This window comes from Ochlerotatus camptorhynchus, unplaced genomic scaffold (genome assembly GCF_037179485.1).
Source record: "Ochlerotatus camptorhynchus isolate MF236.1 unplaced genomic scaffold, CSIRO-AGI_Acam_v1.1 ptg000443l, whole genome shotgun sequence".
Taxonomy (NCBI): Eukaryota; Metazoa; Arthropoda; class Insecta; order Diptera; family Culicidae; genus Ochlerotatus; species Ochlerotatus camptorhynchus.
The window spans coordinates 2,416,926-2,429,034 of NW_027040929.1; the positions used below are offsets into that span (position 1 = coordinate 2,416,926).

General features: G+C 43.5%; 1 protein-coding gene across 1 annotated transcript; it reads right to left on the reverse strand.

The window, feature by feature from the left end:
• Positions 1 to 995: 995 nt before the first annotated feature.
• LOC135711807 (probable chitinase 10) lies at positions 996 to 10,790 on the reverse strand. Its single transcript, XM_065234761.1, has 8 exons — positions 10,554 to 10,790; positions 10,131 to 10,304; positions 9,574 to 10,061; positions 5,862 to 6,547; positions 5,708 to 5,799; positions 4,867 to 5,513; positions 4,219 to 4,802; positions 996 to 1,296 (listed from the first exon to the last, which is right to left on the reverse strand). Exons 1-8 carry the CDS (start codon positions 10,618 to 10,620, stop codon positions 996 to 998), a joined length of 3,039 nt encoding a protein of 1,012 aa, XP_065090833.1. The 5' UTR covers positions 10,621 to 10,790.
• Positions 10,791 to 12,109: the final 1,319 nt, after the last annotated feature.

Sequence of the window (12,109 nt, forward strand, 5' to 3'; positions counted from 1 at the left end):
TAGTTCTTTATAAGTGATTTCAATTTTTTCTGAAGTGGTTCAGTACATTCTGAAATGATTCCGAACATTTTGGAAGTGATTCAGTGCTTTCAGAATGAATTTCGAATTTTTATGAAGTGATTCAGAAATTTCTGAAGTCATTCCATTTTTTTTTTCAAATGTAATTCTTACTTCCGAACGGGCTCAGAGCTTTTCTTAATTTATTTAGTTCTTTTAGAAGTGATTCCAATCATTTCTCAAATCATTGAATATTTTCGAAGTGACTCCGAATTTTTCAAAACTAGTCAGTACTTTCCGAAGTGCTTTAGAACTTTCCCGAAGTGTATCAGTACTTATCGAAATGACACCGAACATATCTGGGATGATTTAGTTCTTTTAGATGCGATCTCGATTTTTTATGAAGTGATTCAGTACTTTCCGTAGTGTCTACGAATGTGTCTTAAGTAGTCTAGTACTGTCCAAAGTGATGAAAAATATTTCTGAAGTGTTTCCGATCATTTATAAGACCACTTTTCGGCCCCGGAACCGCTGTGTCCCAGAAGGAGACCAGCCAAGATCCCAAGCTACTGGTCTAGAGCTGACGGTAGCTTCCAGGGTGGGCACACAAAGCCACAAAGGTTCCGGGTCTCAGGGCGTTCGGGCGAGGGAGACCTTTCGGATGTGAGGAGACCTAGAAAAATATGAATTCTTTTACCTTACGCTTTATTCGGCCAGTGATGACAGTGGGGGCAGTGCAGAAATCGGGTGATGGTTAGATCTCGGGCGGGATGACGGGCGGTAGTGCCGCTCTAGACGGTGATCGGGCGGTCGCCAGGAAGGAAATCGATTCTTGCAGCGTTGGTGGCAGTGAAGGATGCGACTATGGTGGTGGCTATGGACCCAGCGCTCAACTGCGATGGATAGCGGACCAGCGGAGTGACCATGGTTGTGGGGTCGCCCGGAGCCAGCAGAGGCCGACGTTGTCCGATGGTATGACGAGGGACTAGCAGACCGCGCTATGGCGCCGGTGGAAGGCCGGCGGGAGGGCGACCGACGAACGGGCAATCCGTGGAAGTAGAACCGGGGATGATCGCTGTACCTGGTCGGTACGTGGGCGGCTTGGCCTGGTAACAGCGGTGGTTGGCGGCCACAATGGTCGACTTGCTGCTGGAACTAACAGTCCACGCTTTCACGGCAACGAGAGGGCAATCCTTGCTAGGTGCTTTGGTGACGACCCGACAAGCACAGTTGCTGGATAACTTTCGGTCCGATAACTCGGACCCGGAGATGATTAGACGGCCGTACTGATACCGGACACTTCACAAACCACGTGGGTAAAAACGGGGGTCTTGATCCCGAAAACGTCTGTTTGAACTAACAATTTAATTCGTCCTCAGCAGAGGCTCGCCACTTACTGATCCCGTCGCTCAGTCGGGATCTCTCTCCTCCGTTCTGCTTCGGCCAGTCGTTTGCGATCCTCTCCATCCGCCCACGATCGTAGTTGGCGTAGAGCGCTATCAGCTACCTACTGCTATCAGACGGCACACGCGATCCACACCGTCGGGCGTTGATCGCCCCCACTTCAAATCGACCGTTAGCTACACTAACAAATTTATTTTCTAATGATGGAAAACAAAATGTTACCCGCCGGTAAAACATTTCTGAAGTGAATCAGTATTTTACGAAGTAATTTCAAACTTTTCTGAAGTGAATCAGTATAGACGCCAATTTTATCTTCCTAAAGTGTATTCAGCCCGTTTTTCAGATTGTTCATAAAATGTTAGGTGACAGTGGTAACAAACAACTTTCAAACAGGCAATGTCAGTCATTTTATTTATTTACAAGCTGTTTTTGTGCCTTCAAATGAAACACATGGTTTTTATTATTCTACGAGCGATACAGACTCATAAAACGAATGGTACATTAAAAACATGACGTGTTAAGGTAAAAGTATATTCTAGACATTAACTCATAAAATCATAAGGAAGTTGAAGCATTCTGTGCTAGAAAGTCGTGTTAAACAGAGTTATCGACGCGGTCAACAGCAACTCAAGATTGCAGCTTAATGCCAGTTATTGGGTTCTCAGGGGTATTGAGGTAATTCCATATTCGTAATCTGCATTACAAATGGAACCGAAATCCAAAAATTCTTTAAATTTGTAGCACTGGAACTATTTTGAATAAGTGCGATTACATTATCAAAAATAGCATCTTAGTGCCCCTCGGTGGTACTTTGTATGGAGCTGTCAATTTGTAAGTTGTGTGTCAAAAATCGAAGTGATTATTTTACTTCAAATCTTGATTTAAAAATCGAGAAAACGAAGCCCTTTCAGATGATGTAAACTGACCGATATTTTGTTTAATAAATTAAAGACCCCAATTAGCAACAGGTTGCTAATGACCGCTTTGATCTTGAATGAAAGTTCGTAGTTCACTAAAATGGAAATCCAAACACATCAAGGGAGCCTGTTAACCCTTTCCTTTTTTGATCACTTTTTTCCATGGCCTACTGTGAGTCTGAATGTATAATTTACTCCGCTCCGTGCAGTAACCGGATCAAACAACTCAATAATTATGCATATGAAGTTAACTATCCAAGCAGGCTTAGGGGAGTGTGATTTACTTTTTTCTCTTTCCTGAAATATCATTTTCTACACCTCATTCGCATCATGCACCACTGACTGCCGGGCTCTAAAGAGAACCTTGTTAGTTAGTTTTTTCGTCTATTGACTAAACGTTCTACGCTCTACTCTGCTGCATTTGACAGGTTCCGCCTGCGATGACGATGATGGCAACGACGACGTCTGGAAATTGGTTCGACTCTCTTTACGAGTGAAAGGTGACTGCGAAGGGAAAAATTTCCTTTGACTTGTAATTTCCTGCGTTGTCATAAAAACCAATGCCGTGTCGGGTGCGAGGATTTTTTTTCCCCGGCTGCAGCTTAAACTTTGAAACGGTGAGTGCTGCTGCATTCCTGGCGGTGAAGGTTAATTGGAATTGAAACGATCTACAGACTTTAAACGTTTTGATGGTTTTGGAGTCTGAGAAATTCAACATTTATTGTAAATGGTGTATACAAATTCCTCTGTTCAGTAAAACCTGCATTGACTTCCCTCTGATTATACAAACATAATCAGGTGAATATATTTACTCACAAACAACCACTGCGTTCAATCAGTTTCTCCTCATCTGAGAGCCTACAAGCATTGTACCCGGAGCAATAAAATTTTGATTTCCGATGTAATGGGATCAATTGCACCTTCCGGCGGTGCCGAATAAGATGAATCATAAAAAGTTATATCGAGTGGAAGTCAGCAGCACCGTCAAACTTTTCCCCGGCCATCGTCTCCGCGGGAAACCTTCCGATTCCGAACGGGGCGGGCATTGAGGAAATAAAAACTCTCGGAACTTGACACAGAGAAAGGCATCGGTACAACGCAAAAAAGAAAAAAACTTTCACCTCATCCACCCTCACCGAGTATGGCACAAGTGTATAGCAGCAGCAGCAGCAGCAGCGATGCCGACTCCTAATGAAGTCCTATAAAAATAGGATAAGTTAATATAAATTTATTGTTATCAGGAAAGTTTTTTGATTAAACGCAAACACAGCAAAGTGCAAACGCCGGGTGTAGCGCGAGAGCATCAGCATCGCTGTCTCATGTACGGAGAAAATAAAGCAGTACCGACTGAAAGAGTAAAAGTTCAGACTGAGAAATTGCAAAAGTTTGCAACTTTGGACCGAGATTTCTGTACCATTTTGTACAACTTTTCTGCACTTTCCTAATGCATTAGGATGCTTGATTTTGCATCGGGTCTGACAGCTGGGCGGATTGCTTTGAAGGGTCAAAATGCAATCACGTTGGCCTTGATTCAGATGGATTCGGATCAAAATTAGCTATTTTGTGTTTAAACGATAAAAAAGCGATACAGTGAGCAAGACTTTGATGAGCTTCGTAAATAAAATCTTTTATTCCGGCATATTTATTAAAAATTACAGAAATGAACTTCAACTGTCGTTATAAAGAGATAAATCTCATAAACTTAAACTAGATTAATTGCTCATATTCTAGAAATTTCGATTCCGATCCATTTGGTTATGACACTCAACATTGAACAAAAGCTTTCCAATTGCAAGTGCTAATTTTAGCATCAAATAACAATCCTTCAGCACAGGTATAGGTAGCCAAAACTGTAAATTTGGCAGCACTGGTACATCTATAGAACTTGGAACAATCGTACGGATCCCGGACGAATCCACTGCTGGGACAAATTTGCGGGAGTCCAGTTGGCAGTGGAGTCGTGGTGGTAGTTGGTTTTGCTGTTGTCGTCGTCGTCGTCTTTGTTGTTGTTGTCACACCAGGAGTAGTTACACCCTCCTCATTTGATATTTCCAGGCCTTCACTGACAAATCTAAGCAAGGTAAACGGTCCTCCTCCGCAGATGTTCCTTACATCATCGCCTTCGGCAGCCCAAACTCCGATTCCCCCGATCTGATATTGCTTAGCCAGATAGATTTTAGCTTCCAGTGAAGTGGTACTCTCATAGGATACCCACACGTTGTCCTTGTACGCATAGTGGGCCTTCTGAGTGCCATCCCACACCGTCGTCCATCCTCCTGCTTTGAGCAGTTCACAAACCTCCAGATAATTCAACACTCCGTTTTCGTCCGTATAGGTACCCTTAGTGCCCGAGCCAAGCGTCCTGTCCTGAATCCCGTGAGCATTCGGATTAGCAAGCTTGAAACTGTGACCCTCCGTGGTCACTCCGAGGATGATTTTCGAGCTGGCCAAGCCCGCAGTTATCCATCCCTTCAGAATAGTGTCCTGGAATCAAAATCCAGTTTCATCCAATACATCCGATCAGACATACTAGCAGTCAACAACATACCACATTCAGTTCCTTTTCGATACCGGATGTCTCAAACGTCGCCGGATAGACTGCTGCATTGTGTCCCGTCCGGGCACCCCAGTATGCTCGCAAATCGAATGCCATAACATTTACATAGTCGACGTACTTGTTCAACTCCGGAACGTTGTAGCTCGACAGGAAGTAGTCTTTCGTGGGAGCGACTGAAATGGTCAACAGTTTTCCAGTCACCTTGAGTTCGTCTTTCAACATCGAAATAAATGTCACAAAGTTAGCCCTATCGACTACGTTGCCACCCCATAGTACGGGATACTGCCAGTGGAAGTCGATTCCATCTAGATCGTACTGTTTAGCGAAGTTGACGATTGCCGTGACGGTTGCCTTCCGAAGGGATACAATCGACAACAGAGATGACACAGTTTTGGAAGCCTGCGATGGACCGCCAATGGAGACCAATACCTTTAACGAGGGAGCGTTTGTTCTTAGATTGATGAACTGCTGAAGTTCGGTTGTGTCCAGATCGAGCGTTTCAATGGCTCCGTAGGTCATTAGGCTCACGTACTGGTAGACCAGGTGAGTGCACAGTTGAGGGTTCAGATCAGTAATCGCTACACGGCCATTGCCCACGCGATATTTGGCTCCAGCTTTGTAGAAGCAAAACATCCTATCTGTTGGAAGGAGAACGTGTAGATTAGTAAAATGATTTTGCAGTACGTCGCATCTCGATTAAAACAAGGTTGGATGGATGAGTGTGCTAATTTTATTCTATGAGTACAATCATACATTTATCTACAGTAGAGTCTTAATGCGACAAAAGTGAGCTGTTTCAATACTAAGAGCTAAGGCTAAAACAATTAAGGGCAACTGACTAGGTACTGCCAGTTGCAGTACCCATTCTTGTCGTCGAAATAGAGTCCCGTTTGGCATTTGAACCGCCAGCTGACAATTGCAGCTCTGAAAGTAGACCAAAATACAGCTTTATTGAATGAAACAATCCAGGCTGTAGGTTAACTTACCCTGACGGATTGCATTGATAGAAGTACTGGCAATCGTAGGGATCCTTCGCAAATCCGCTCTTGCAAACCAATGCACCCGATGCTGGCGTCGTAGTTGCCACAGGCTTGGTTGTGGTTGTGGTAGTAATCACTGGCTTGGTTGTGGTAGTAATCACGGGCTTGGCTGTGGTTGTAGTCGTCACAGGTTTGGCTGTAGTTGTGGTAGTAACCACGGGCTTTGTCGTTGTCGTCGTGATTATCGGCCCTGTAGATCCAAACACGGCATTGTAGACTTTACTGGTGATTGGATAGGCTCCTTCACCACACACATTCCGATCATCATCCGACTCGAGGGACCACACCATCACTCCTCCCAGTCCCATGCTCTTCGCGTAGTCTACCTTGAGTCCAATTGAGGTCACGTCGTCGAAGGAGATCCATTGATTTCCCAAGAAAGCGTAGGGAACCTTCTGGATATCGTCCCAGCGTTTCGTATAACCAGTCTTCATTCGTTCGCAGATTTCCAAGTACGATAATGTGCCTGACTCCAGGGTGTAAGGACCGGCGGTTCCTCCGCCAATTGTCCGTACACCGACTCCAGTGTCTGCCGTGGAGGCCAGCGTGAAGGTGTGTCCGTGAATCGGGACACCCATAATCAGTTTGCTGGCATCGAACCCATCGTCAAGCCAACCGCGAACGCAGGCATCCTATCGATGAGTGTTAGAATGGTTAGGATGGATATGGATCAGCGGTTCAAATGAGTAATTGTCAATTGTCAGTTCGATCGAATGGATTTAAACTATAGATCCAGTGAACTTCAGAGAAAACTGAATTCAATAGATTCCAAAGATAATCTAGGTGATAGGCCGGATAGGCTTGTACCGTAATTTTTTGTATATTTTCTAAGCCAGGTTAGAAGAAGCTTGAAGGGGGGTCTATTTGGCTTTGGAATTTACTTTAGACATAGAACTGGTGTTGTTATTCTACGTCTTGTTTTTATCCTTTCTTCGGTTGTTCCTGTTCTGGCTTCCGGGCCATGTTTTTGTTTCCCTTATACAACATGTTTCCCTTCCAATTGACGAAGTGGAGCGCTGAGGGAATCTCCTTTTTCCCGTCCATATACACACCGCATACACCAGACGGCATGTCAAGGCCAGCTCAGCAGGGAATTTCACCCAAACGACATGCTTCACTTTACCGGATTTCGCAAAAACCGCTAATGCAATTTGATATGCCGCATATGGGTTTGGGAGCAAGCCAGAAAACGAAAATCCGGAACATGCTCGAAAATAACCAACTAGGGTACTATGTTTGACTAAAATTGTCGCATGATGGGTTTGGACCAAGTCAGAAGCTGGTACCTGGGACTGGGATCGCAGCAGCCCGCACTTGAAAACTGACGTGTTTTTCTTTTGCTGCGTAATTTTCGTCAGCGAATTAAACATTGTTTGCTTTAAAATTGTTAATTTTTATGCGGAAATTTAGTTGCAAGTGTTCAAAAAGTTATCATTTAGTGATATATCGTGTTTTGCCTGTGTTTGCCTTGAGTGACTTGGTTGACCTTGAATCTAACCTCCTTCAGGGCGTGTAGTTCTGTTATATCGAGAGATTCGTCACCGTGGGTAAGCTTGAGCCCGGTCCGTTTGGTGAATTAGCCTGAGAACGTGCTGATAATGTGCCCGTCGCGAGTTTTGGTGGTGATTCGGTGGCTGAAGTTGCCGTTTATCAGCAAGTTTCCACTTACAAAAGTGCTCGGTTACGGCTCAATATGAGAGATGCCTCGCTGGATACTCCCAACACTGGAAGGGTGGTAGATGGTGGCCGCGAAAGGTTCCTGAGGAAAGCACTAAAAGCGAACTTCCTCCCAGATGACCATGGACTGCAAGAAAATGTGTGTTCGTCTAAGTAAGTATTAATTAACATGGTAGGACCAGTCTAAAAACTTTTTACAACTGTTGAGCTAGCAAAGTTGTGTTACCGAGCCCTTTACATTTGTTGGTTGAGATGATGGGTTGGAAATATTCCAACTTGTTTCCGGTCATATCTCCTCAGCCAGTTGACTGATTCCTAAATTTTCAATTAACTTCAGAATTCAGAATACCAATTGGTGATTAAATGGTGTCCACAGTTACAACAGTTTGCCCTTTGGGTTAATTTTAATGAAATTTAGGGTGATGTCGCCCCAGTCTGTATTTTTTACATTGCGTGAGTTTCATTGCGAAATTTGTAGTAGTTTTGAAAATAGAGTTGAAAGAACAGTGCGTACGTGAGAAAATTTTGAAAACTAACCTCAACAACCAACATCTTTCGCACCAAGCCATCGGAAAGATGTTGGGAATCCAACAAACTACTGTTCCTCGTGTCATCAAACCATTCATGGAACGTTTAACTGTCGATCGGAATCAAGCGAATGCAAGAAATAGTGTTCCGTACTCCGTTGAAGATCACAAACGAGTGGTTGCTGCCTTCAAACGCAAATCCAACCAGCCAAGAAACGAGCAAAAAACGACAGAATAGGACAGCTAAAATGCAGGCAAGTAAGCTGTACACACAAATGTTGACAAATCCACACTGCTGTATCATGAGCGATGAAACATACGTAAAAACGGACTCAGTCTTGGACGGAGTTCCTCAGGCGATTTATTCGTGCGTAAAACGGAGCAAGCCTTTCACAACAACTACAATCGTAAGTGGCCAAGTCTACATGAATAAGTTCCTTGTAGAAACGACTGCTTCCGTTTCTCAAATCACACAACGTTCCTACAATTGTTTGGCTGGATCTAGCCTCTTGTCACTACTCCAAGGACGTTCTGGAGTAGTACAAGACGAACAGGGTCAATTTCGTCCCAAAGGATCGCAATCCCCCAAACACACCGGAGCTGCGACCGATCGAAAGATACTGGGCTATAGTGAAGCACGAATTCCGTAAGCATCCTAAAGCTGTCACTATGGAGAAGGAAATGTTGAAATCATGGTTGAATGTCGATTCAACCGTTGTACAAAACCTTATGGGTGGAATTAAGAAGAAAATTCTGGCATTTGGATTTGGTGAAGAAATAGAGTGAATTAAAGATAAGTAAACCCAGCTGCGCAAACCAAGCATATATATAGTATTCCATTGCCAGAACATTTCATGACAATCCGTTGAGAGACTTATTATTGGCGAGTACTTCTAAATGATGCAATTGAACTGTGGACACCCTTTAATGACCAACGGTAATCGAGTGCCAGGGAGCCGATTTACAGACCTGGAGACTATCGATCCCATCAACACATGGGCATGGATCAACGGATTTACTTCCAGTAACTTAAGTGACCAGAAATTTTTCGCTTCAGAAAAATCCAAACATTCTTGGCTGGGGAGTCAGAAAGCAGTCACACTCAACCACCGACGCCATCTTCATCAAACTTGGTATCGATCATTTCATAATCTATTATTGAAGGGCCACACACAAACTACATGGACAGTGGGAAGGTTGACAAATGTCCACGATCCGCACAAATTTTCCACGTAGGCTGAGGAGGCTGCTTAAAGTCTCGCAACAACTGTCCACGTCGTTTGTTAACAACTCCTTAAGATGCTCAAAATCAACTAAAAATCATCCAAAACCGCACAAACCTAGAAAGCGCCCATGTTAAATAAACGTGATGTCAACCAATCCTAAAAGTAATCCATTCGACCGAACAACATTTGCCATCATCGCACAAACTACACCATTCAACCTCTACTCACCACATTGAGCGTACTGGTGAAGGAATCCGTTTCCCACCTGGCAGCATACAGCGGCGCGTTATGTCCCGTCTGCGCATCCCAATATGCGTGTAAGTCGTACGACATCAGATTCAAGAAATCCACATATTTGTTGATCTCGGGCACGTTGTAAGCTGACCGGTGGTAATCTTTCGTCGCGGCAACTGCAATCGACAGCAAGTAGCCTTCCTTGTCGAAACGCGTTCTCATCTCACTGAGCAGCGTTACGAAGTTGACCCGATCCTCAGGCCATCCTCCACGCAGTGTTGGATATTCCCAATCAATGTCGAATCCTTCGAAACCGTACGTTTTCATTAATGTCACGACCGATTCGATGAATGCCTTGCGGGATACTGCTGACGATGCCATTGCCGAGTAGGCAGATGAACCCTCGCCCCATCCACCGATAGCAATCATTAATTTTACCTGTGGATTCTGCGATTTCAGCCCGACAAATCGTTTGAATCCCTCTGAGGTTGGAAAATGGAAGGTTGGGTTAGACATTTACCAAATTCGTCAGAGATGTCAAGATAACTCACGTAGCGTTACGTCACCCCATGGATCCAGCACCTTCACCATGCTATTGCTTGCATCCAATCCCACGAAGGTGTAGATAATATGGGTGCACAAGTTCGGATTGATGTCCTCAATGTTGAACTTGCCATTCGCTATACGATACGTCGCCCAACTGCCAAAATAGCACACCACCTTATCTGAAAGGCAAACGCAAGATATCACTCATGACTCTTCTATCAGTCGTGAATTGATTTGAACTTTCCTAAAAACTATCTCATGAATATTTTACATCACTTGATCACAACTTTCACTAACTCGCGAGTCATACGACATTGAGAAGCATCTACTTCAGGACAGATTAATCTACAACTAAATCTACGAAAACACACAGCCAGAGGCGACGAAACAAGTATAATGAACAATCCCGAATTCACCCATCATCCTACCAGTGGCAGCCTGCAGCGTCGATGCTCCACAAAAGAGCAGTAGTAATCCAAGTGTCCAGATTCTCATCTTGCTATTTTACTCTTTCTCTTTCTTTTAATTGGAGGTGACTCCGGGAGTCACGTTCACGGTCACGGTCAACTACGATCACCTACGGGGTTGAGCTGGTCCTCTGCTCTCGAAAAGAAAAACGACAGAAAGCCAAGACAGCAGCTCCACGTTGATTGGAGTAGCAGCAGTTCTGCAGTGGACCTTTTATACCGCAGATATGTCGGTGGAGATAGCTAGGTGGTGGCCGGTTTGCGGGGAGTGGTGGGGCCATATTTGGACAATTTGAGATTACATTTTGGGGGTTTGTATGATATGCGATGCAGGGTGATTTCGTGGTTTTTGCAGCAGTAAAACTTTGTGAATAAACGGATGTTTACCCCGACTGGTTGAGATTACTTTAGTTCGGTGTTTTCCACAGTAGGCTCGGCTTGTTTTGCTGAATTCATTCATAACTTTTGGCGGTCCCAGAATAGATGATGATTGGAATGTTTTTCTTAATTTGGTAAGGCAAATCTTCCACAATTTTTGCATCACTTTGATTAATGGAATCTTTTATTTTTCCTTGATTTGTTTTCCGCCAATCTTGTTTTCCGTGCTGAGCACCAATGCTACCGATGCCAGGGAGGCAGCTCCCACATCTGGTCCCTACCTATTGACCCATCAACTCATGAACCTCGTCAGAGATGTTATGCTTCAGAACATCCCGGCGGCTCCGACTGGGATTGAACCCAGGCCTGCTGGGGTGAGTGGTAATCACGCTTACCACTACACCACCGCACAGTGGTTCCTGGCTGGCCAAAACCTCAAAAATTAAAATTGATTTTTTGTTAATTCAATATTTTTTTATGATTTTTACATGTTAAGGGTATCTTAAATTGAATGATTTGTGCAGTTTTGTTGATTACATTTTTTTATGGTTGTTATAGTGTAGCGATATCACAATTTTTTGAAAAAAATCGTTATGTTTTTTGCTACTGTTTTGCTCAAATATAGCAAAAAAAAATGTGTTTATCAACTTGGTTGCTTCAGAAGAAATGTTACTCGGCTAATTTCACGTCAAATGGTTGTCATAGTGATTTTTTGCGAACTTTTCCATCACTGGTTTTAAGTAACGTTTTCTAATAAAAAATTAGCAAAAAAATATACTTTTTTCACATTTAGACTAAGCAAAACATATGACGGACACATCCGCCCACTATCCTTTAGTAACCAAAAGATAGCTAGAAAAGTTAGCTTTTAGACAGGCTTTAATGTGTTTTGCGATTTTTTGCAAAAGATGTTGAAATTAGCAATAACAAGTAAAATGTTCTTTGCAAAATATCCGGTTCTAAGTTATATAATCTGCGGTGTATACTGTTAATAGCAAGCTTCACAATGCCTTTTTCAAAGCACACCAACTCGCACACACATACACACACGCACCATATAACCAACAATCAATACGAAACTAACGATTTTAAATTGGCTCACTACTTGACTAGCCTATTGATCGCAAGCAAATCGATTA